The sequence below is a fragment of the Danio rerio genome, chromosome 1 (genome assembly GCF_049306965.1).
Source record: "Danio rerio strain Tuebingen ecotype United States chromosome 1, GRCz12tu, whole genome shotgun sequence".
In the NCBI taxonomy this organism is placed as follows: domain Eukaryota; kingdom Metazoa; phylum Chordata; class Actinopteri; order Cypriniformes; family Danionidae; genus Danio; species Danio rerio.
The window spans coordinates 48,097,346-48,123,239 of NC_133176.1; the positions used below are offsets into that span (position 1 = coordinate 48,097,346).

At 37.9% G+C, this 25,894-nt stretch overlaps 1 protein-coding gene across 8 annotated transcripts in view; it reads left to right on the top strand.

Annotated features, from left to right (window-relative positions):
• The first annotated feature begins 1,208 nt into the window (after positions 1 to 1,208).
• The window catches only part of kdm2aa (lysine (K)-specific demethylase 2Aa), a 31,283-nt gene continuing 6,597 nt past the window's right edge, over positions 1,209 to 25,894 (top strand). The window contains exons 1-18 of one of the 8 annotated variants that reach the window (XM_009293357.5): positions 1,209 to 2,632; positions 9,451 to 9,589; positions 9,678 to 9,756; positions 9,858 to 9,904; positions 9,983 to 10,161; positions 10,252 to 10,358; positions 10,571 to 10,664; positions 11,571 to 11,724; positions 11,945 to 12,060; positions 14,975 to 15,101; positions 15,191 to 15,417; positions 15,618 to 15,695; positions 17,495 to 17,746; positions 17,827 to 17,943; positions 20,965 to 21,051; positions 21,307 to 21,465; positions 21,819 to 21,845; positions 24,180 to 25,327. In XM_009293357.5, the coding sequence (XP_009291632.1) occupies positions 2,597 to 2,632; positions 9,451 to 9,589; positions 9,678 to 9,756; positions 9,858 to 9,904; positions 9,983 to 10,161; positions 10,252 to 10,358; positions 10,571 to 10,664; positions 11,571 to 11,724; positions 11,945 to 12,060; positions 14,975 to 15,101; positions 15,191 to 15,417; positions 15,618 to 15,695; positions 17,495 to 17,746; positions 17,827 to 17,943; positions 20,965 to 21,051; positions 21,307 to 21,465; positions 21,819 to 21,845; positions 24,180 to 25,327 (3,173 nt within the window). In that variant the 5' untranslated portion in view covers positions 1,209 to 2,596. Of the gene's footprint in view, positions 2,633 to 5,177; positions 5,368 to 9,450; positions 9,590 to 9,677; positions 9,757 to 9,857; positions 9,905 to 9,982; positions 10,162 to 10,251; positions 10,359 to 10,570; positions 10,665 to 11,570; positions 11,725 to 11,944; positions 12,061 to 14,974; positions 15,102 to 15,190; positions 15,418 to 15,617; positions 15,696 to 17,494; positions 17,747 to 17,826; positions 17,944 to 20,964; positions 21,052 to 21,306; positions 21,466 to 21,818; positions 21,846 to 24,179; positions 25,328 to 25,894 lie in introns of those variants that run through there. The other 7 variants (NM_001081692.2, XM_009293365.5, XM_005160248.6 and 4 more) reach the window with 7 other exon arrangements.

Below are 25,894 nucleotides of genomic sequence, written 5' to 3' on the forward strand. Positions count from 1 at the left end.
GGACTTTAAGGTTAACAACAAAGAACTACATCTCAAAGTAACGTCAACAATTTTACCTGTAGACATTTTTCATTCATTCATTCATTTTCTTTTCAGCTTAGTCCCTTTATTAATCAGGGGTTGTCACAGTGGAATGAACCGCCAACTTATCCAGCATATGTTTTACACAGCGGATGCCCTTCCAGCTGTACTGGGAAACACCCATACACTCTCATTCACACATACACTACAGACAATTTATCCTACCCAATTCACCTATATTGCATGTCTTTGGACTTGTGGGGAAAGCACCTGGAGGAAACCCACGCGAAGACAGGGAGAACATGCGGTAGACATTTTTTGCTCACATATTTAAATACAACACTATAAAAAGAAATTGAAGGTCTTGAGGGATTCAGTGGTGAATTGGAGTACATTTACACGACAATGATGTACTAAAAAAACTGAATTAATGTCTTTTTGCATTGTTTCTACTTGAATGCTATCAAAATGATCTCAGGTCACAGTCACACATACTCTTTTTTTTAAATGCATGCAAAGCCAATAGTTGGCAACAGCATTATGCACCTGTACACATAGCTTTAGCCTGAACATGTAGTAGTTATGCACATTATCTGACAGTTTTCAAATGTTTTCACATAGACAGTGATGGCATAGTTTTAAAAGACTATACTTTGACTTGTGTTATTAAAAACTGCATTATCATGCCTATAAAATGGTAAAAACAATGTGTTTTTTAGTTGAAAGGTGTGTTGTGTGAGGGTTTTTAAAGGTTTTGGTGTCACGGCTGCAGTGGTAGTCTTGAATAGGCTTATTTTATTCTTTTATCCTCAAGTTATTTTATATTAGTGCAGATTATTTCTGATTTCTGCTGTTTCTGATCATTTGCTTAATTTAGATAAGTAGCAATAGTTTTGGTGATATTTGTCTCTAGACTTTTATAATTAGGAGGCACTGGATGTGAATTTTACAGTTGTCTAACTTGAATTCATCTCTAGATTGAGGCTAATTGTGAATAAAAGCCGTTGTGTAAAATCGGTGTTGTTCATTCTTTTGTCCGTGCTTTAAGTCGATAGACTTGTTATTAATTTATATTCATATGAGAAGTTTTCTGTGGAAGGTTTTTGGGCGTCATCGACACGTTTAATCCAATGAGCAGCTGCGCGTCGGCTAATGATTGACCAATCAGCAACTACTTCCTGATCTCTGGGGTTCAACGAAAAGTTTTACCATGCGGAGTAACACGGGGACGGGTGGGGGAGATAATTCAATGTGTACAATTACTCGGAGTGTTTTCAGACAACTTATTAGACTAAAGGAAATCTCGATGACACCGTGAAAAACTTATGCGAAGTAACACCGACCAAAACCCAAAGAAAATGTAGGTTTCTTTCACCAGACGGCCAAAAGCGACGGCTTTATACTCGGTTATGGACGTGATGTCCGCTGGCGATGCGACGTCAAGATCTAAGGTATGTAAAATCTATATTTCACTTGTGATGTTACTTCTAGTTAAAGTCTTTTTATGCTTAAAATTGTTAAAACCGATTGCGTTCATGTTTTATATTCGATTGGTTGGGAACGCGACGCTTCCAGCGCATGTAAACCAATCTTTGTTTAGATGTTTTGATCGGCGTGCATCAGTAGCCAACAAGAGTTCGGTTTTGTTGGTCACGTGCATTATTATTTGCTTCTTATCACCGCCTTCCCCTGGACTGACAACAACATTAGCCAATAAGAGTGAAAGCGGTGGCGTCGCATGTGTTTGTGATTGGACGCTTAACCTCAGATGGGCGGTCCTTGCTTCGTGGTGTTTTTGTGACGGTCTGAAAATGGCGGCGAATGATCTACTACGTTAACTTTGTCGTGAATTCACACAGTGGAGCTGTGTGAAGCTTAATAATGCTTACTTTCATGTAGGATAAAAAAAGTTACTAGATAGGTTTACTCGGGGTGCACAGTTTATCTGTAAGCAATACACGAGGACTCCTTTTACCGCTGGATTTCCCCCACAGTGAGCCCGAGTTTAAGTCTTGTGGAAATATGCTTTATATTTTAAACTTGAGGTGGATTTAGCGTATGTTGGTCGATAAAAATACGCTGCTCATTTCTCGCTTCACTCTTTATGGTTGACTGTAATATTAGACGTTGTACATATAAGCCGTATGTATAACCAATACTCCATATCGCCTTGTAATTTATTATTTTGCGACTAGATAGCGGATGGTTACGTTACGTTAACGTTAGCTGTTGCCCGTCACTTATTTAGCAGCGTTCAGCGTGAATACCAGGCTAAATATCGTTTTATTTATACAGTTATTTTCCCATTTTGTGTGAGAATGTAACGGTATTCTTGTGTAGTATTGAAGAACACATTGAAATCGCCAAAAACGGAGCTTTTATGTGAGAAGCTGCTAACCATATTTAAAAACAAGCTGTATTAATGTGAAGTATAGCTATTTTGAAAACAATGACACTGTAATGAAGTGACTATCAAGGCCAGTTTTGCGTTTATTTCTAACGGGAGTATCTGACAGAAGCGCGTTCACGATTTGCCCGTGCACCGGCGGGCTGCGCGCGAGACTCCATCCTGACAATGGACGATCACAAACCGCGCTACAGCAAGCGACTGGTAAGTGCACACTTCATAGTAAGGAAAATAAAATGCTTTGCTTGATGGGTACACTGTGTTTTGAGCAGTGGAGTGTCCTGACTAAGCATGTTGCAGAAAACTTTGGCTGAAGCTGCAGAAATGTTTATACACAAGTGCTGTCATTTGAGTGGCAAGACTAATCCTTGTTGAGGTTTTTATTATTCTGGACATGTCAGTTCAAGCTGTGTTGAAACCTTGTCTTGGGGAAAGTTTTGATGCAGAATATATAGAAGTTTTGACTGGCAGAAGGACCACGTGACCACAACAACCAGTTTTATGATCTGAAAACATTAGCATTCATGCATTCTTTCATTTTCTTTTCCACTTAGTCCCGTTATAAATCAGGGGTCGCAATGTTTCATAAAGTTTTTTTTTTTTATTATGATTTCGATAAACAGTTCTGAGGAATCCTTGATGTCCTGGCAAATGTGCATGACATGCTGACACATCAGGTAGCTGAATCTTTAATTTGTAACTATGTTTAAGTTTTAAGCCAATTAGATGTGATTATTTTATGTAATTGTCTTAAATGCGATTAAAAACTTGAGATGCTCATTTTTTATTTTTTGCAATCAAACAATTGAGTCGTGTAATTCTTAAAGAGTACTAAACTCAAGTCCCCAGTCAAATTCTGTTTATTTAATCTCTTAGGTCACTTTTGCTCTCTTAACTGCGTTCACACCAAAGGCAGTGAGAGAATCAAAATTCAGTACATTAATCTCTTATTTAAAGGGCCATTGCAGCAGATCTGTTACATTCCTACATAAAAACAAGCTTTTTAGCGTGAAAATGTTGATCAAACTATTTAACTATGGAAGATCAAGTTGTTGCTTGTGGTGTGGCTTTGCTCCACTTATTCAATATGGCTCCATGTCTAAAACATTCTGAAGCAGCAATTCTGTTTTGTATTGTTGTTATAGTTAGCATGAGATTCCCGCTTATTTAAGAAAAAGAATAACATTAAAGCACATCAGTAACTCCCCAGTTACTTTTTTTTATTAGGGTGTTCGCACGATCTTAAAGTCTTAAATTTCAAAAACAACATTTTAGACCTTAAAGTCTTAAATTCGCTGAAATATTTTGTTGTATGTCTTAAATTATTTTAAACAGGTCTTAATTTCCCTATGTTCAAGTAAAGCTACCCAATCTGGCCGACACCCAATACCAAAAAAAGTCTCAAATGTCTCAAGACATCTTTTTTTATATTTAACTTTTTTGTTGCAGAGAGATACAATTCACAACAGCTGTTGACAGCAAATTCTTTAAATTAAATTCCCGAATCAGGGAAAGAAAACTAAAGCAACACGCCCTTTACATGATCTTGCATTAATACAAAAACTATTTACAAAAGTAACCGGGCCATTAAAAAATGCTTGTGTTTAGCTCTGTACAAGTATAAAATTTAATTCATAATGGTATTAAAAGGGTTTTAAAAATACTTAAATTTGGAATGCAAAAGCACTGGTAAGGTATGTCCCTATAAGAATACATTGTAAATAATTGGAAATTAGGCAACCGCAAAAATCAAACCCTTTGGTATAACTGTGGTTAGAAACAAAGCTCACAAAACTGTGTTCTCTGGACTCCTCCCAAGCAGTGGACATCTACATTTCGACTAGTTTCCGCCGAACCACGTCATTGCTCATTACCATAAAGTTGACTTGATTTTAACTCTCTCCCCACATTGCGAACAATTTTCAAAAAGTAATGCACATCTTGGCGTTTCCATCAACCTATTTTTATTTTTTATTTTATTTATTATTTGTATTTATTTATTTCATTTTTATTATTATTAATTTTATTTTTTATGCGCAGATCCAAATTGCACAAAAAAAATGTTGGATGGAAAGTAGCTAATGTTGTTCTACAAGTAAACAATTAATAAACCAAAAAAAAAATTGTTTTCGTAATTTGCAGCTAAAGTCTGTCCATTTGCTTCAGTGTTTCTAGTGTCAATTTCGGTTTGGAGTATCAACATACTGAAAAAATTCTCAGCAGCTTTTGGTTCTTTCATTTGTTTTTGTAACAACCTCTAGAAAACCTCTGTTGAATGCATATTCAACACAATTAACACTGACAAGAAGAACCCAAATTTAATAAAATGAATTTATATTTTTAAATGGTTCAATTAAAACCAACGCAAATGAAAGTCTCTACTTTAAAATTTCATTTCATTAATGTACTGATTATTTGTTACTGATGCACGTTTTTAAAATGGTTGACTGATTGTTTCCATGTTGTGGTTCTATTGTTTAAGGTTGTGTTTTAAGACTCATGAGTTGCACATGAAATAAAAGACAGTGTCCGTTTTTCTCGAGAGACATGCATGAGAATTTTTCTAAAGGCTAAAATGGTCTGAAATCATTAGTTTGCTTGGTTGCCCAAGTATGAGTTTGGGATGGAGAGTACTAAGGAGGCTTGGAGAGAGTGTTGTGTGCAGGCTGGAGAAGTGATTAGATTGGTCCAGCAGACCATGTGATCAGACATGCGGAAACAGGGGGAGAGTGGGAGGGGGGGGCACTGCAGAGGCGAAAGGATGACAGAAGAGAGCAGACGGCAGATTTTCTCATTTTAAGAGGCTGGAAGACATGCAGGGATGGAGAACGGACAGGAGGTGCTTACGCTTGTTGACGGGGGGATGTTGCTGATGAGACGGAGAGGCAGGAAGAGGAAAAGCCAGCAGGGGGATGAAGATGTGACACTGAAGGTGCGAGGTGTGTAGTGTCTCATTGCCCTCCACAAGGGCTTCCTCCTAGCGCACTGCAGTCTAGGGCCTGGCTTGATGAAAGATAGGGAGGAAATAGAGCGTATAGTTGTATGGAAGAGCACAGATGAGGTGTTAATCCTTTGACTAGTTGTGTTGCCGTTCATTTTCCTCCATTCATACTGGTTTATTGCGTGCTTGCTTGTTTTGAGCTTTGGGTGTTCCCTTACTTTGTTGTTGGTGTCAAATGAGGACACTTTGTAGTGTAACTTGTTCAGTGCCACTCTAAAGGCATATTCGCTGCTTTAGTTGCCTGGAGATTCTGTCGTGAGTGGGAAAGATTGAGAGATGCAGTGATGCAGCAGCAGAGGCTGGCAGGATTTGCGCACCGATCCAGCGGATGTGGAAACTGCAGCTGTTTTGACCAAGGATGGACTCTGTTATTGAAGTACTTAAAAATTGTAGCATTAGTAGACCATTTTTGCATCTACAAATGTTTGTTTTTAATATGTTTTGGTTGTTTACAAGTGCGTTTTGGGTGGTGCCTTGCAGTCTGATTGGTTAGGGTGGATACATGATGACTGAGATTTTGACAGCAGTTTAATGTTGATTTAATGAAAGCTCTTCCATTAAAAGCAATTAAACAGAACACTGTTGATGTGCTTTAACTGAACATGGGTGATTTTTTATTTTTTTTTTTATTTTAGATAAAGAGTTCATGTAGTTGACTACTTTGTGTTACGTTTTTATGTGAAGCTTTATTTTGATTAGTTTTTGGAGAGAAGCATGGTTCAGTCAGTCTATCAAAAGGTGGATGTGCAAGTTAATTTAGGATGTTAAAACAAATAACCCAAATACTGCACAGTCATGCTCATTTCATTGATTTTTTTTCTTGCTTTTTTCTCTTGTCTTTGAGAGGGTGTGACGACAGGGATTTAGGAAGCGTGTGATTGGCTAGTGGCTCCACATCACCATAGAGACATTGAGGGCAGAGGCAAGGGCGAGCAGAGGAGGGTCTTATTGTTTGGTTCAATGTGTGCTTGTTATTGTTACTCGCCTTCTGCTGATGAAGAGACTTGCGTCATTCAAATTGTGAACGAGCTTCATTTTAGATGCTTTTTGTTTTCTTAGCGAAATTCTGCTTGTATCTATATAGTTTGTACACAGCCATTTAAAAGTTGGAGATCAGCAAAATCTAAATTAGACCTTTACATTGCTATAAAGCTTTTTATTTGAGATAAATGCAATACTTTTTAAACAGTTGTAATATATCATGGTCAATCGTAGTTTAGATTGAATGTAAAACACTGAATATATATATATATATATATATATATATATATATATACACATACTATATTAAAAATATATCTGGCATTTTAGGAGCCATATTTCATAGTTTAGTTCTAGGTAATTTTCATAAATCTTTTTTGTTATAAAATACTGTTCTTGCTGATTTGCATGTCATATACTTTGAGTACGGTTTTTTTTTATAATACACATGAGTTTATAGTGTTATGTGCAGAAGCTGGAGAGCACAAGCTTTTGACCGTATTCCATATTGGAGTCATTGTTCATCAGGCTGGAACAAACAATTGGTATTTGAGTGGAATTAGATGACATTGGCTCATGTGGATATCAGATGTGAAAATAAAACGAAGATTCATTGAATTAGATAGACTCTCGTGTCGTGATCAAGTGTAAGAGCACAACTACGCGTCAAGACTTTTGAATTGAACTTTATACTTACATGTACCCTATAGGCATTATGAGATATTGAAAACTGCATTAAAGATGCTGTATGTAAGTTTTTGACTCCTCTAAAGCATAAAAATACCATTATATATTTGCAGATATTTCAGAAACATGCCAAGTGAACATTGTTGTTCATCTGAAAAACTATGCTTAAGTCAGATATTCTGATTTGAAAAGGTGTGTTACATGCTGGAGCGCTGTCTTTGTTTTGGTTCTTTTAACCCACCAAATGCTAGTTTAGCCAATTATATTTCAGTACCCCAGAGTTGCCTTGATAGAAAAACAGAATATTTTATAAATTCGGGGTCAGGCATGGTTCACTTGGCCAACCCTGGCCCGGTTGGAAGAGGTGTGCCAGAGCGCGGTTCACTTGGGCTTTGGTGCAGTACGCTTATAGTGTGAGTACAAATCGTACCAGTGCCCGAAACTGAAGAAGAGACATGACTTTTACGCGATTTGTTTTATATGGATCTATTATTCATTCTTGCTGTTCAATGAACGCAAACTGTCGTAGATTATTAAAGAGGCAAACCCCTCACTGCATGACAGCTGCACCTTTAGCAAACCTCCTAATTCCTGCAGCATGAGGACTTTATGATTGTTTATGAGTGTCAAAAGTGGCGGATCTGTTCGGCAAAATATTTGACTGCGTGTCACCGCATCCCAAACCACTAAACCGATATAACTAAAGAAATCTTCACTGTGCTCAGCGAAAGCACTTACTGTACAGTGCATCATCGATGATTTAAACGTGCCCAGGCCCGAATGTAATGTGAGTGCGGGTCATCAGAGGAGACGGGAGGGGGGACAAGCATGCTTTATCCCGGTTCAAGGCAACTGTACATAGTGCGATTACGCACTCAGTCAGGAAGGCTCTCAAAGCATGCATCCAGGACCGAAATGCGACCGCCGACGGACAGTAGCAGACTCGGAAATGAGACTGATTCAGAGTTCCACATGAGGTGGTTATTAATTGGCAAATATTATGAACGTAAACATTAGGTGAGCAAGTTACATTGTGTAACCCTGTGTCGCAACAACAAGCTACGTGATGACATGCACAGTTAAGAGCAATTTGGCTTTTTGCACAAGAAACACGACAGAAATTTAAATACAGCCATTCTGAAGAACACAATAGTGCACTCAGTCACGAAATGGTGAGGTTAATAATAACATTAATACATATTAAAACTCTTTAACATTATTACATGTAGATGCTGAATCACTGATATGTGTTGGTTTTAAGTCACACTTCTAAAGTTCAATTTTAAATGGTTTATTTATTTAAAGTAAATGATCTGCTGCTGCTTTCAGTATATGGCAATAAAGTGACATTTAAACTCACATTTATTAGCATTTAACACTGAATAAAACACGAGGTGTACCTGAGGTGATCAGTTTATTCTGTTGTTCATCTGTGAGAAACCAATAGCCGTTTCTTATATGTCAGTTTCCGGTGTTGCTTTGGACAAAACTCCTTTTAGTATGGAGAATATTCCTTCTATCGTGTGCCATTGCTTTTATTTAGAACACCATTTAAATCAGACACCATTTAAATCAGCCTGTAGTCTATCGTCAGACTCGCTCCTGTTGGTCCTCAATCTGGCAACCTGTGTTTGCATTTGTTTTGATTCAGGATTGCAATACCTAGTTCAACCACTGGGTGTCAAACTTACACACTGCATTTATAATATTGAAGGTTAAACAGTTCTTTACTTGTACTAATCTTTCAGGATATTACTGTTTCCTCTAGTTTTAATCAAATTAATGCATTCTTGGTTGTAAGAGTTTACTTACAAAAATATATATATTAAAATATTTTAATCAGTATCATTGATTTAATCATTGAATCAAATTAATGCATTCTTGTAAGAGTTTACTTATAAAAATATTTTTTCAAGCATCTCTGCGAAATTGCATCCCTGCTTTTAGGATTTGTGCATAAATGAACTCTCATATGAAGAGATTTTCTATATTAAACAGGAAACAGAATGTGTCCGTTGGATGTTTAGTGTCTGAATGATCCTAAAAACCACAACAACCATTCTACTCCAAGACTTCTCAACATTGAATAATTTATGATGTTTTATTAGTAGTTGTTGTGTGTGGGCTAGTGCTTGTGATGGCTGTAAGTTATGGAGTGTATGTGTGAGATTGTGGGCAAATGTGTCTTTTACCCTAGTGTAGGTGTGCGCTCAAATAGCCTGTCAAGTTGGAGTTGGTGATTATACAACATTTGTTCGACATTCAGAAGGAGTGAGTGTATGCGGAGGAATACTGTTACTCTGGCATTGGCTTTTCATTGTTTCTTTCTCTCCCTCTCGCTCGTGTCTTACAGCGGTCTGGCACGCGGAGGCGTTACCAAGACGATGGCATTTCCGACGACGAGATCGATGGAAGGAGGACTTTCGATCTGGAAGAGAAGCTACACAGCAGCTTCTTCAGCTCAGACCGAGTCAAACGCATGGAGGGCAAAGGTGAGAGACTTTTTATAAAACTCTTCAAACATGCAGCTCCTTATGGAGTGCCTAATTTACATTGGCTGTATTTTTTTTTTTTTTTAAGATTTCTCTTATGAGTACGTCCAGAGGCATGGTCTCCGGGATCCTATCATCTTTGAGAAACCCGAAGGTCTTGGCATCAAGTAAGAGATTGTGCTTTTTTACTCTTCCTCCAATCTCATTACTCTTCTACATAAAGTTTTAGATTTTAATCTAATCTAGGTTTATAATCTTTCTGTTTCAGAATGCCAGATCCAGACTTCACAGTAAATGATGTGAAGTTGTTTGTAGGTAAGTGTTTTTGTTATTGGTGAATTTTAACGTTGACGGACAACGGTTAACCTGCTTGCTGCTCATCTCTTTTAATAGGAAGTCGACGGATAGTTGACGTGATGGACGTGGCTACTCAGAAAGGGACGGAGATGTCGATGGCCCAGTGGAGGCGCTACTACGAGACTCCTCCCTCTCAGAGAGAAAAGCTTTATAATGTAATCAGCCTTGAGTTTAGCCACACTAAACTAGAGACCCTTGTCAAAAGACCCTCCACGGTAAGCACTTCAACACTTTTACATGCATATAAAAAAAGGTATTGTTATTTTGGCCAGTGTGTGATGGTGGGACTTTCCATATTGGTGTAGGTGGACATGATTGACTGGGTGGACAACATGTGGCCTCGACACTTAAAGGAAAGACAAAGAGATTCTACAAACTCTATCATGGAGATGCAATACCCCAAAGTGCAAAAGTGAGCAGTTTTTAAGATCCTTTGTGTATTAATTTTACTTCATATTATGTAAAGTTGATAATATAAAGAGCCGTGTTATCAGGATATAATGAGGCTACTTTATCGGTCCAGTTTGTATAGCTCATTACAAAGGCTTATAATAATTATTATTTTAAATAAAAGATGTTGTGTATTCATACCCCCATTCCCATTTGTCTTTGTCATGTGTCCAGGTACTGCCTGATGAGTGTGCAGGGCTGTTACACAGATTTCCACATAGACTTTGGAGGCACGTCTGTGTGGTACCACATACATAAAGGCTGCAAGGTCAGACGGGACATAGTATTGGTTTTAAAGGTTTTTATGATCCAAAATATACTCCTTAAAAGGGACCTATTATGCAAACATTTTATAAGGGGTTTAAAGATGGTTGTGTGGCAACAGTCTGTGAATCTAACCAGCTTCTAATAATTTATTGATATTGTTGTAATGATCAAACTCGATAAGAACAGTTTGCACACACTTTACATGACAATTTCCATTGTACGTCATCAGAGAGGGAAAGCCCCGCCCATTAGTGACGATATCTTTCTCATTAGCATATGTCATTCGTCATTCGTCAAGCATTAGTAGCCCTGCCCTCTTTTTAAAAGGGCACAATCTTATTTGATTTAAAGCGACAGTCACCTAAATAGAACAATTGGGATCAAAGCCTAAAAGGGGCTGTTTTAAAGAGTTATTAAACATTATTTGTGGAGTGTATTGAGTTGAAACTTCACATACACACTCTAGGGACATAATAAATAGAGACATTTTAATCTTGTTAAAAAAAAAAAGGCATAATAAGTCCCCTTTAAAATGTAGTATATACATTTTTTTGCTGTAATCGATTTCACTGAATATATTTTTTGGAATCAATTTAGTTGCAAAGAGGCAAATTTTTACTCCAGGCTTCCCAGTGTCGCAAATACATGAGAAATCATCCTGATGCTGATTTGGTGCTAACAAAATGGCAAATTATTATGTGTGTATTAGTTGTGTTGCTTATTATTTTTTTATGGAAGCAGAGATAAATAGTACATGAAAAGGAACAGCATTTATGCCAAATTAGTTTTCATAACATTTACTTGAATTCTATACATTTTTGCTGTTATATATTATCCTTCCCTGCATCAGCTTGCTATCAAAATATTTTTGGCCTGATTAAGTGTGATTGGTCTGCATCTGCTACAGGTGTTTTGGTTAATCCCTCCCACGCCTCAAAACCTGGAGCTTTATGAGAACTGGGTGTTGTCAGGGAAACAAGGCGACATCTTTCTTGGTGACAGGGCCACTGATTGCCAGAGGATTGAGCTCAAGCAGGGCTACACGTTCATCATTCCATCAGGTAAGCCTGAAAGACATAATCAGAAACACTATAATGCTGTTTTGGTATGAATGGCTAGAATTTTACACATTTCATAGTTTTTGTATTGAATGAATGATTGGTTTTAAAAGTGTGCATCTGTGTGTTTTTTTTTTTTTTTTTTTTTAAACGTGTAATTGGGGATACTTTTGGGTTTAGTGCATAGTTATTGCCTTCAAAACTTAAGTTGTTGTTGTTTTAGGCTGGATCCATGCTGTGTACACACCAGTGGACACGCTTGTCTTTGGTGGGAATTTTCTTCATAGTTTTAACGTCCCCATGCAATTGGACATCTCCGGCATTGAAGACAGGACACGGGTGAGGACTACGTTTTACTAACATTTTCTGTTTTTGGATCGCTTGTAGGACATTTTGTCATTATTAATCAGAGGCTCTCACACTGGAGAAAGGTTTTTGTAGTTGCTATAACCACTGATAGATGTACCCATTAGCTCCATGAGAACTAAACGCCTTAAGGTATGACAAAATAGGAACTGCGAATGATGTATGTGAATGTTAATTGACTGAACGCAGGACTTAAAAAAAAAAAAAAAAATCTCTTAATTATCTCACCCTTATGTGGTTTTAATCCTTTTAAAGACTTCTTGTTGCTGGGACTCATCAGTATCCATAGTAGGAAAAAATTACTATGGAAGTCAATCTGTCAAACTGCAATCAGAACTTTTCAAAATAACTACTTTTGTAAAAAACTTATGGCCCTTTTCCACTGACTGGTACAGTACGGGTCACCTTTGTCAGGCTTGCGTTTTCGCTACTGAGGGTACTCTTTTGGTGGCCGTGGTGTACGACAAAATATTTCAGTCGACGTCATTCTCACTTGGAAAACAAATCTCTACAGTAAAGCTGTACAGGTTGTTCACATCATATGAGAAGCACTTCTCACAAAACAGATGCTTTATACACACAAATACTTCTGTATAAATGTTTATTACTAACTTTTCAATGAACATGATTTGATTATAACTGCAGATGCGAAATAGCCTTCTATTATATCTGCAACTATCTTAAATAAATAAATAAATGCAACATTTATAAACAAATACAGGCACTTAAAGTCTCCGATATGTTACCAATTAAAGAAAAACTACACACAGCATACATTTAGTCCTTATTTAGGTTCAAAAACAGCACGCAACATAACCCACAGTCGGTGCAAACCTCTCGTCTGTGTCCGCAGTCTTCACCAGCACATGTAAGCTCTGTTATAGACTAATTCTGTCATTCCAAGTTCATAATAGTCTAAAAGGCGATGATAAACATGGCTGTTAGTTCATGATTCAGGTTGCTGAAACAACTTGCTCCTGTGTTTTGTCGGGCTTCTCCTTTGTTCTCGCTTCACTCTCGCGTTTGTCCTTTTCTTTCTGAAAGGATCAGATGACGGAGAGGCTTCAATAATCACGCACATGTTATTATCATCAGCTCAAGAAATTTGTTAAATCAAATATGGACGCGATCGAGAGCTCCCTGAAGAAAGCGAAAACTGCTCGCACTTTTAGACTGCCTTGTAAAACAACAACAGGACACGGCAGATTTTGTTCTACTTGGCTTTGTCTGTGCATCAAGACAATGACGAGGTTTGTTTGAGCTGCGGTCATTCATGGCTTGTTATTATATGCAAATAGTTTTACAATGTAATCTCTCGGCTGTGTATTTAAAACATGGCAGTTACTTTGTTTTCATTCTGGCTAGCTTCACAAGCTCGTGGCGTATTTCTTTAATCAATCAGCGTTCACCCTTTCGAAAGGGTGCCAAAAAAGTGGTACGGTACGGTTCGTAACACCTTTTGACAGTGGAAATGGCCATAAAAGCATACCGTACTGTACCACTCAGAGGAAACAGGCCGTTAGAGCCCCTGTTGTGCATTAAAGAGGGTCAAATTTTGGTTTTGGGGGTTTCCAACAACAGGCTGATATGCATGCAAGGTCCAAAAACACTTTCATTGTCAGATGATATGCATTTATTTTACCTAATTTTCCCGACTCTCATATGTTTTTTTTTCAGCGATTCATTTGTTTCCAAACTTCTCCTTACCGCGATGCTTATCTGCGTTGATTGTTAAGTTAAATTCTTGGTGATGACAACCGTAAATGTGTATGCTGCACAGAGAAAGGAAGTAGGACTTTTATGTTATGTCAAAAGGTCACTTCCGGTGTGAGCGGGAGTTACTGTTTTTGTTTGTGAACGGCCATGGTGGTCATGCAATAAAGGGGACGAGTTCAGAACTGTTGTTTTCATTTAGTAACAGATTAGTCCGATGACCCAGTCTGTTGTGATTGGTTGACTGCGTTCAGCTTGAGACAGAGAGAATTGCCCACCATGGTTTATCAACATATTTGAAGTAGAGTGCAGAGTGTGTGAGCCCAATGCAGGAGATAACCAGGATATTGCTCTATTCTTAACCATAAGTAAAAACAGTCAAGCTCTGATAAAATCCCATCAATAGTCTTTTCTGGCCCTTACTTTAACAAACGTCCCAGGAATCCCCCGTTGTAAGCATGTAGATTGCTAAAGCATTCTAAAAATGACGGGAACACGGCACAAGGCTGCGGCTATAATGCTGACGTATTTTTGCAAAAATAAACTTTAACCACTGACTCTTCACAGCCTCATCTTTGGGTAGAGAAAATAACACTAACTTTCCCTCACACTTCAGAGCACATCGTTTTTGTGACTTGATTTAACTGGGATCTGCTACAGTGTTTGTCTTCCACTTTTTCTTTCTACAGTGTTTGTGGGCATGGCTGGTGGTTTAAATTTTCCCGGGTCCTCGCACGCAACAAATAGGTGGGGCTTTAGTTCCCAATCGACGTGTCACAGACACGGCTTAACAATCGCTGCGATTCATTCAAACCACTATGAGTCGACTCGTTTATAGATGAATCAGTTGTTTAAACGCAGAGCACTTTCAGGTTTAAACCTCAGCTGGATATTTCACTTCACTTAGAGCTGTGTTAAACACTGCATGGAAGGTCATTTTCAAAAACCCATGATAGGGGCTTTTTAAAAAGGTTTTGAGCAGGTAAAGGAGGAGTAAATTATAACAGTTTTTTTGCTGAAATAACCTTTTACTAGTTAATGAGGGGACTGTTCTGGTGGCAAGTTCCTATAAGTACCTTGTGCAGAACCTTGCAAGAACCGTTTTGGTTGGAAAATGTGTTTCATGAAAATAATAAGAGCCTCGTAAATCATAAGAAGCTCTGGTTGTCTTCAGGTGCCTGTGAAGTTCCGCTATCCGTTCTTCTTTGAGATGTGCTGGTATGTGTTGGAGCGTTATCTCTACAGCTTGACCAACAAATCCCACCTCATCCCGGAGTTCCAGAAACACTCACTGGGCATTGGTCAGTGCATCGACTACATTTTCACATCCACTTTATATTTGCTTTTAATGAGCGCAGATTTATTAAGCTGTCCTGACTTTTCCGCACAGGCTTGAAGCGGGAAAACTCTGAGGTGCTGAATGGGCATGCAAAAGAGGAAAGAGATGAGATGGATGCCCCCTCTCCCCCTAGTGCACCAGGGTTAAAGACTCACTTGACTGCTTTCGAGCTGGAAGGCCTGTGGAGGCTGGTAGGGAAGCTGGAATCGCTGCCCTCAAATAAGAAGTGTGTGCCTTCAGGAATACACAATGCTGCTGCCCTGCTGCTGGACATACGGGTCAGAACTTGTGCATATTGTCATTTACATGTACTCGTTATTCTTTTGTAGTCATTGGTGATGTTTCTAAAACTGTGTGGGTTTGTGTTTGAAATGTGATGCAATATACAACGTAATTTGAATTATTTCATAGTAGGTTTTGTTTATGAAAGACCTGATTGGCTTTTTGAAATATGATGAAATGTTTGTTTTCCATTTAGGCATTGTTAAAAGAACATGCAAATGACATCCCTAAGCTCTCTTACACTGGAAGACCCATTGTCAGGTGGCCAAAGAGGGTAAGATGACAGAATTGCTTTCCTTTTTAATTTGCTCCTTTTATCTGACCTTCCAAAAAAACCTCAAATAAATAAATTTTAGTTTGACCAGTTTTATGATTTTTGACCACTTTTATGCTATATACATTGGTCTCAAATCAGCATAAGGAACATCATGGTATCTTCTTTTTTCTTTTAATTTATTTTGTTCTGACTAGAACTGAACAAAATAGTGAAATAAAAGTTATCAGATTTGTGTGAGAACAAATATCACATTGCACCAGCTGCAGATTTAATAAATAGATATACGCTCTGCCTATTGACTTTGTCAGCACATACTTTTTTCTTGTCAGCAAGTAGAATTATAACTGTACTAAGACCCAAATGTTAGTACTGTAATTATACATTAAATTACATTTGCTCTTTTCTTATTGCACTAAGAAATGGTGTGCAAACGTCATTAAGTTTATATTTTTTAAATCTGTCAGAATAAAATACTAACAGTTATTAATTTGTAGTCAAGATAGTGGGAATGTGGCCTGTGGAAAAAATCTAATAGATTTTCTTAGCACATTTTTCAAAAGATGGGGAAAAATTTTAGATTTACACATGCTCTCAGAAATGGCTCGATTTCACAATAAACAACAATGAATTCGACATAAAATCTAGAGGTTTGAATCTGCACTGGTCTCAGTTCAGTTACAATTATTATGCCATTGATACGGTTCAATTTGATATCTCTGCATCTTGGTGCATTGACGATACTTTCCAAAAACAATTTGATATTTCACTTTGCAAAGCAATAATTCTCGTATTAAAATGTATAATTTGTTTATATATTTGTAATACAATTTTTTCCTTTTATACAAGCAGTAAGATATATGAACTGCACCTTTAATTTTACCTGCTCAAAGAGAACACACTTTTTAAATACATTTTTAAATGTTTTAAATTTTTAAAATTTTCAAGTGCATGCACGTGAGCATTTATAGCAAATATACAAATGTAAATGTTACTCTCTTGCTTTTTGAGGATTGTCGAGAGAGTTCTTAAATGCCTGTGATTGATCACATGCTCAACAGAAAAGGCTGCGATTGGCTCTTACAGTCAGCACTGCTTTGGTGCTGTACAGCAAACAGTGACACGGACACTGATGTTAAATGGCCACTTGATCAGCTGATCCATCATAGATGGCGACGCGTTAGAGAAAACTCGCTCTGCAGATACGATTGTCTCTGGATCCACAAGTAACTTTATTGTTGTAACAGCCGAGAGAAGAGATAAAACGTTACTTCACCTAGAGTGAGAGAGAGAAAGCTAGGTTCTGATGTACTTCCCTGTAAATGATAGACTGTCCAGCAAACTTGCAAGCAGTGAACCGATATCGAATTCCTCGCATCTGCATCGCAGTGCATCCAAGAAACAATTCATTTTGACACCCCTAATAAAATCTTTGACATTTTGAAACACTGATGCAGTCTTGTCGTGTAAAACATGTTTACCACTTTTTTTTCCTCATTTATGATTCATTCTTTCCAGGATTTTAAATTCCTGTGAAGTATTATTATTGCTATTTTATTTATTTTTTCTGTATTTTTATATTGTAAACAAAATAATAAAAATAATAGATTATTGTAAAAAATGTAAACTATCATGCAGTCGTAGTTTTGACATTCATTATTTGAGATTAATGCGGCAATGCAGAATGTTATTTGATTTGGTTCATTTTCTTTGCTGCCTCATCTGATTGTATCTAAACCCACCACACTGCTTATGTCTCATTCTTTTCTCTCTCTCTCTCTGTTTGTCGCTCTCCCCAGCCTCCCTGGTACCAGCCCCCTCCTCCGCCTCCACCTGTCATGCGTCCCAAGCTGGCGACCACACCTATTGTCCCACGGCCTGTCAAACCAGCCTCCAACATGTCGGTCCTGCGCCGGCGCCGCGTGCGTTGCAAACGCTGCGAGGCCTGTCTGCGCACAGAATGTGGCGACTGCAACTTCTGCCGAGACATGAAGAAATTTGGCGGCCCTGGCAAGCTCAAACAGACCTGCGTCCTGCGGCAATGTCTTGCTGTGAGCGTTTTCCCATTCAGCATCTTTGTTCTTTTGTTTTCATGTATTGATTAATATCTCTTCCCGCAATCTCTCAACAGCCTGGTCTGCCGCTCTCTGCTGTGTGTGAGCTCTGTGGCGAAGGGAATCAGGAGACCAGTGAAGAGCTGATGGAGTGTTCCAACTGTGCTCAGATTGCACATCCCAGCTGTTTGAAGGTACAAACATTATTACCAGCTCAGTCCAATACTATTATTTTATATGATGAATTGGAAAGCACTAAAACGTTTTTTTAAAAAGGAGATTAAAACCGCATACTAAAACATAAAAATAGACTAGAAGTACACTACTGAAGACTAAAAATACAGTGCTGAAAACTCATCTATTAACCTGAATTATCTTCATCTTTGCATACCCACTGTACCAAACTGCTATAACAAAAAAACTCCTACTTAATTAGAAACAAGAGCTTGATATTATTTTCATCAAAAAGCCAGTGGTTATGTGAACATAACATTCTTTTTTTTTCACACATTTGTTTATATATTATAGAGATGAATCTATTGAGGGCTTTAATGATGCAGACAGCAGAAGCTTTATTAGGTTACTTTCACTTCAAGACCTAACAAATTGTTCTCCGTTTCCAGTTTAGCCATCTGTCTGCTCTTTTCTTTAATTTCAATGTGGACATTTTTGAACATCTTTAGATATACAGCAAGTGTTGGCTTAACCAGTTTGCTTAACCGACAACTGCCGATCGTTAACCAAATATTAACTGTTAACTGGTCAGATTAATTTTAAATTTAATTTAATGGGAAAAAATGATGTCTATTTTGTGTCTGACATGTTAAATATTGCATTTTAAAATACTGATTTATTTTAACATGTAAACATATTAACAACTGAAGATCTTCACGCACCTGCAAACAGCGTAGAAAAAAAGAATAAACTAAATAAAAAGAACAAAAATAAGGCCTGCCCTAGATATTTTTCACTGAAATAACAAATTTTGTTTGCAAAACGAAAACACTGACTAAATCTTTTTAACAACCGGCATAGGCTGGTTTTTTTTTTTTTTTTTTTTTTTTTTTTCCCCATTCGTCAAATCAAAATAGCAGGCTACCTCAAATCAATCGCTCTGGAAAATATGCCTTTTAATTTGTGCTCGGCTGTAATTCTAATATCACAAATATCATAAAGCGTCTGGTTTTACCTTAGAGGATCTGTGCTTTCATTTCCTCTCACTCGTGGTTCATGTGCGCGCACCGTGTGATGAAAGGCAATAACAAGGCTCATATGTTGACTTTTTGTAAAGTATAGGCTACTTTAGCAGATAACAATTTAGTTGTTTGCATATGACATTAATTTGCATACATGTTTTATAAGCTGTAACATAAAAGCCTCAGTTTGGTGCCGAGTTATCATTTTGCAAAAAGCAAGAAAATCTTTGAATTCGTTTGATTCGTAGATTATGTAGGCTGTCTTAAAAATGCATATTTTATAAGAACTATTAATAACTGTAATTTTCCATATGGACAAAAGGTTGGTTTGTTAGTTGTAAACTAAATCATCACAACTATAGCCTATTTGTTTTGTTTATAAGCGTTGCCGCAGCGCGCTCTGATGGAGAGAAAATCCTGATGCTCCATCTTGTGGCCGGCATGTTTTTTTAAAGCAGCGCACATTTCAGAAAGTTTTGTTTTGTAGTTTCTTTTTTCCCAATCAAATAAACAAAAGTGTTTATAATGCAGATCCAGGACAAACAGCATCACCGCTGGTTTGTCATCAACTCGTCTGTGTTAAATTGACCAGCAATATTCTTCTTTCATTCTGCTTCTTTGGCAAAATATGTTTGTACGCTCATGTGGTTGCTCGTGTTACCATCCAGCAAGTCAGATATGTTTTGCACATAGGGTTGGGCCGATAGACGATGCCATCGTTCATCGCCGATGGCCAATAGACAACACGATGCTGAGCCCGCATCCCCGATTCTCCGCCCCCGTCGCAAACCTGCTCACGAAAAATACACACTCAGGCCCCGTTGACACTAATATGTTTTAGTGTTAAAATGGCATTATAGAACGCAAATGATCCACATCGTGTTTTACCTAGCATTTCTGAACAGCCCTCCATCTGCTGAAAACACACATCATGTGACCAAACACACACCCACAGACACAAGTGGTGCTCACTGCAAAGCCACAAACACACAAACAGCCGCACACTGTCATGCGCTCCTCTGAGCTCCCGAGAGCAGTGCACGTCGGACAGTTTATCAAGGATGTACCACTGGGTTGCATCTCACTATAGTTGTGAAACGTGATATTCAGACATCCAAAGTCTCCCAGAAGTTCCGGGAGTCTCTATGCATTTGCGGGACTCATGATGCCTGCAAACGAGTGATAAGTCGAATCGTTAAATAAGTTGCGCACCCTTCTCACAACCGGATCCCTCCTCGCTCTTCAGACACATCCAAGTTGGTCGACATCGCACAACCCTAGTTGCACATTTATAAAGCCCATTAAAAAAATCTATTTTAATCGTTTAACTGACACCATTAATTGGTTAAAAATGCATCCTTTTGGTTAACAGTGAATCGGTTTTTATGAGCATCCCTAATTCAGATGTTCTTATCATTGACCTCCCGCCATGCAGATTACCTCTGTTTGCTTCTCTTTTTAAATTGTCCCACACTATTATCTTTGTCTCACTTAAATTTACAGATGAAAATGTCAATAGATTCTCATCATCATTTTGTCATTCAAAGCAGACTATTCAGTTACCTTCACTTTTTTTATTGTAATTGTTTTACTATTTAGTAGGGTTGAATGTTAGACGTTATACACTGTACACCTCCAAACTTGGTATTTTATACTGAATATTAAACTTGCAATAATTAAACCTGCATTTAATTAAACAGATAAAAAATTATAATTAATGCAGGTTTGATTAATTTAAGTATAATATTCAGTAGAAAGTACCAAGTTCTTACTGTCATTGTAAAACAATATTAATGCGTCTAAGTTAAAAGCATTTTCACTGAACCTAAGTTTGTATTTATATGAAGATATAATGCTTTCATAACATATCACTGTTGCTGTTTTTATTTGTTGTTCTCTATGCTTGGGATGTTTTGTTCAGGTTTTCTGTTTTTGATTTGAGCACTTCTTGATTTACTGGAGATATTATGTTCTCCAGCAGTTTGACTATTGTAAAACTCCTCTCTTCTGTCTGTGTAGACGTCTGGTGAGGGAGTGGTGAACAAAGACCTGCCGAGCTGCTGGGAGTGTCCCAAGTGTGTTTTGGGAAAAGACACCGATTCTGAGGTAAGATTTTTACAAGTCAAGCGTTCGCCGACACACTGATTACCATTTTTATTGAGGATTTCCCCTCACGTTTGAACACACATTCAGGCCTTTGAGATGAAGGAAGCTTTTCCCCTTTGTTCTAATGCTACTAGCTTTTGCAGGCTTGCGTACACTCATTCACACCCTGTAGAAAGGCGCATGCTGAGAGCTTACTGTGTTGTACACACCGGGATCTGCGTGTGTACCAGTAACGCTTGTTTCCCTGTGTGCCAGTCGTCAGGCAGCGGTGATGACATCACGGCACAGGATGGGTCAGGGGGGCGAGGGGGCGAGGGCGGGGCGTGGCATGGGGTCGGGCGGCCCCCCTCTTCTCTCTCTCACGGCTCGCTCCAGAAACGGGCAGCAGCCCCTGAGCAGCGGCTCAGGAAGAGGGTGAGAGGATCCGCCTTCCTCCCACCACTGCAGCCGCATGCACAGCAGCTCCCATAAGTCTCTATCTGCCTCCTACAGTAAAACCCCCTGTAATGTTCCACCTTTTATTTGTATTTTTTTTAACTTTATTTTTCTGTTTGTTTTTCGTCTCCTCCCGCTCTCTCTTTGGCCCACCCTGCCCTGTTCATCATCATTATCATTGTGCCCCATCACTGCTATGACTGACCGAGGGTTTCCCAATCAGCTTTGTGTTTTTGCGGCTTGTGTGATTGCCTTCACTGATCCTGATGTGTTCATCTTTTTCTGTTCAAGTTCAGATTAAGAGGGGGTTTTTGTTCTGTTTTGCTTTGCAGATTAAACTGGATGGTGGTAAATCACATGTAAGTAGCATGTTTGTTTTGATTTAATAATGCTTGAATGAATTTCTAATAAAAGCACTTTATATATATGTTTGTAAAATTTAAAATAATCTTGTCATAATTTTTCATTTCCACAAAAACTAATTGGATTATTATTATTTTTTTATAATTATTTTCTTTTAATGATCAAGAATAATATTTTAATTTTAAACTGTTTGTCAATGTCATCTCACACACATAGTGTTTATTAGGATACATCACCTATGGTCTGGATATTATAGCTGCAAAAGTATTTCATTTTCAGTGCATCTGAAGCTCAAGAAAATCTGATTTGAAAATTCTGGTTTCATAAATGATTAAAATCTGCTAACGAATAGCTTTTGACTAGTCTTGCTGCATTAGTCAGTGCTTGGCTGTACATTATATTTGCGTGCTTGGCTGTATATTTATATTCGCATGCAGTTTAAAACTGAAAGCTTCTAAAAGCAGCAATCAGATTTCCTTAATCGCATATTGGGACCAATAGATGGCTGACAAAGAATTTCAGTATAGCACAAATGGATCACAGCACTTGCTCCTTATGTGCACAATGGTAGACAGAATAATCAAGCATTTGAGTAAGCGTGCATACCTTAATCAAATGTTACTTCAGTAAAAGTATAAAGTCCTCTCTTTAAACCTTTGTAGTTCTCTAAATAAACTTTTTACATCGGTATAAAAGAAAAATGTGTAAATGTTTGCTGACAATCATCAACATGAATTAAATGTATCTCAAAATGAAAAACGCAATTCAAAATACTGTGTTTTATATCCATTGTGGGACACTGTGGCAGGGGTAATGCATAGCCATTCATTTGTGTGATTGTTACTCATGACAGTACACTGGGGAAAAAAGCTTTCATTTATCCAATTTATAAAAATTAGGTTAATGCTTCACATGTAAATTTCATCACTTGACCCAATGAAAACATAATTTGCCTTAATATTTTCTATCTTCATGAGAACAATTTTATATAACCTGGTACAAAGCATATTTGTCTTGTTGAAAGTCAATTTATTTGCATTCTCTTTTTGTTCTAAACATTTAATCAAAACAACTTTAAAGATGTACCTGTAATCAAAACAACAATTCCCATAAAATGTTCATTCATCAAATTTCAAAAAATTTAGGGTAATGGTTTTATATCTAAATTTGACCACTTGAGCCAATGAAAAATAAATAGTTTGCCTTAAACAATTTTTTTAAGTCCATGAAAGAACAAAGCATATTGAGTTGGTTAAATATGCATTCACTGGCCTGTACGAGTAACCATAACATTTTACATTGATCAAAACAAATATTTTTAGTTAAGCTCTTAATCCAAATATTTGTATATTTTTTAAACTTAAAATATATTACTTGAAAATAAAGCAAATAATATTAAACCGAAATGAAAGAAAAATATTTAATTGGATGTAGTACTGCCTAAAATTCTTCGCGTGATTGGTCAACCGATTTTATCAGGTTTCTGAGATGGTGCTGATTTCTCCATTTCAAAATCACTTTTTATTCTGCCACATTTATTATTATTTTGTTTTGAGATGTAGTGTAGTAAACATTTCCTAAAATTAAAACATTCACACAAAGTACAGAAATGTACAATTTGTATTGTAGTGAAGTAGAAATGATATTTTCAATGATTTCCTGTCCACCACTCTATAGTCACACCACATCCCACCAATAGGCTTTGGTGTTATTTGTAATACTAATTCTGTTGCAGAATGATTTATTTATCATGGTGTCCACAGGGTCCTAAATTTCTAATACTAGATCCTAAATGCACTGAAATATGGTGTTCTAGGTCTTAAATACTTTTAAACAGGTCTTAATTTTCCTGTTCATGTAAAGCTACCCAATCGGTACAACCAACAATCCATCTAAAAAAAAAAGTTTAACAAAAGTAAACTTGATAAACACTATTTACCAATGTGGTTTAATTATCTTCCTTACAATACATTTGTTTAAAAGTTATACATGTAGTTATGCATTAAAGTATGTTGTAAATAAATTTTGTTCATTGTAGTTTTAAAACTTGTCTTTTTTTTAGAGATAATTACAGGTATCACAGGTAAGGTAATGTATACCTATATTTTGACGTTATTTAAAATGTTTGGCTAAGAAAAAACTGAATTTTAATTTTAATGGGGCAAGTAAAAAAATTCCACTGGCCATTACAAAAAATACTTAGTGTTTTGACTGGTAAAACTTTCTGGTTGACTTCTCTATTTTTTTTCTGAAAGTGTGAGGCAGCTTTTGTGTAACTTTGTGTCACTAATTATTTACTTAATTTCTCTCTCCAATATTCTTGTTTTCAGAAGCGCAAGTCTTCATCTCTTGATCCCCGCGTGGCTAAAATCTACCGGAGACATGGGATGGAGCACGACGATGATTCAGGCAGCGATGATGACGGAGACGGTGGCAGAATGTCTTCAGTGCGCAGCAGCGTTTCCTCATCTCGCAGAGGTTATGGAGCTAGCAGGCGAGGCGTTTGGAGAGGCTCCTCACAGCGGGGCCCTCGAGGGGGCGGAAGCCTGTCCTCAAGTTCCCTCAAAATGAGGAGAGGACTCGGAGCAAGAGGAGAGAGAGGAGGTCGGGTGAGGTTGCGAGGAGGATCGCAGATGAGGAGACGGCGGTATGAAACTGATGATGATGATGATGACGACGATGATGATGATGATGACGACGACGATGATGATGACGAGGATGAGGATGATGAGGATGACAGCGAAGAAGACAGGCATGTGAGCCGGTCAGAGAAGGAGCATCGTTCCAGGAGACGAAGACGAAGAGGTGATGATTACGATGATGATGAGGACGAGGATGACGATGATGAGGAGGACAGCGAAGAACAGGACTATGAGGGAGAGGACGATGAAATGGAGGACTTGGATGATGGAGGAGATGAAGATGATGAGGATGGAGAAAACCAATCAGACTCTGATCCTGATCCACCAGTTTTGCTCGTCTCAGACTTGAACGATGACCTGCTGAACGATTCCTACCTGACCGTGACCCTCCATCGGCCGCCGAAGGCCAAACGTGACCCTGGCTCAATTGTCCCTAAACTAGAGGCGGCGATGTCCCCCCGCACGGGTGGCAGTTCTGGCTTCATGCAGCGAAAAACTCTTCCCAAAGCGCGGCCCAAGACCAGCAGCTCCACCCCTGCTGGAAACGGCCTCTCTCAGGCTAAAAGCGGCCGTCCCACGAGGCGAAGCTCCAACCAAGATGGCAGAGAGAGAGACACGGCGTCGCCCTCCTCCATGTCGTCTCGCTCCTCTGTTTCTCCACCTCCTCCTCCTCCAGCTGTCACCTCTTCCTCTCCTTCCCTTCTCTCACATCCTTCATTCCGTGATGCAGGAAACGAGCTCGGCTGTGAAAAGGACATTTGGGTGTCTGTGTTTCGTTACCTGGATCGGACAGATTTAGCTGTGTGCATGAGAGTCTGCAAGGCTTGGTTTAAATGGTAAGTGCAGCACACAGTTGAGGACTACATGTAACCTAAATTGATTTTTTTTTTTTAAATTACTCCCTGGTGTTTTTATATTACTTTAAGATACACATTTTGACTAAACTAAAGGCCTGTTCACACTTGGGCTTCAGAATTATTCATACTAAGCTCTATTATGATTTTTTTTTTTGGTGTAATGCATCTCAAAATTCTGTGATTGAGCAGTACCACATAGTTTTTCACTGAAAATGCAGAACTTTTTTCTGTTTTGGGCATTAATCTATTAATGCTGATCCACACAAACTAATATCTGTGAGTTTGCTTCTCTTGTTCACCTTACTTTACATGCACAAAATATGCAGAGAAATTTTCTAATTCTAATTAGTTCTGAAAAAGTCATGGGTAACACTTTACAATAGGGTTCATTAGATAATGCATTTACTAACATCAACTAATCACGAACAACACATGTACAGCATTTATTAATCATAATTGAACATTTACTAATGCATTATTAACATCCAAGTCCATGCTTGTTAACATTAGTTAATGCACCATGAGTTAACATGAACTAACAATGAA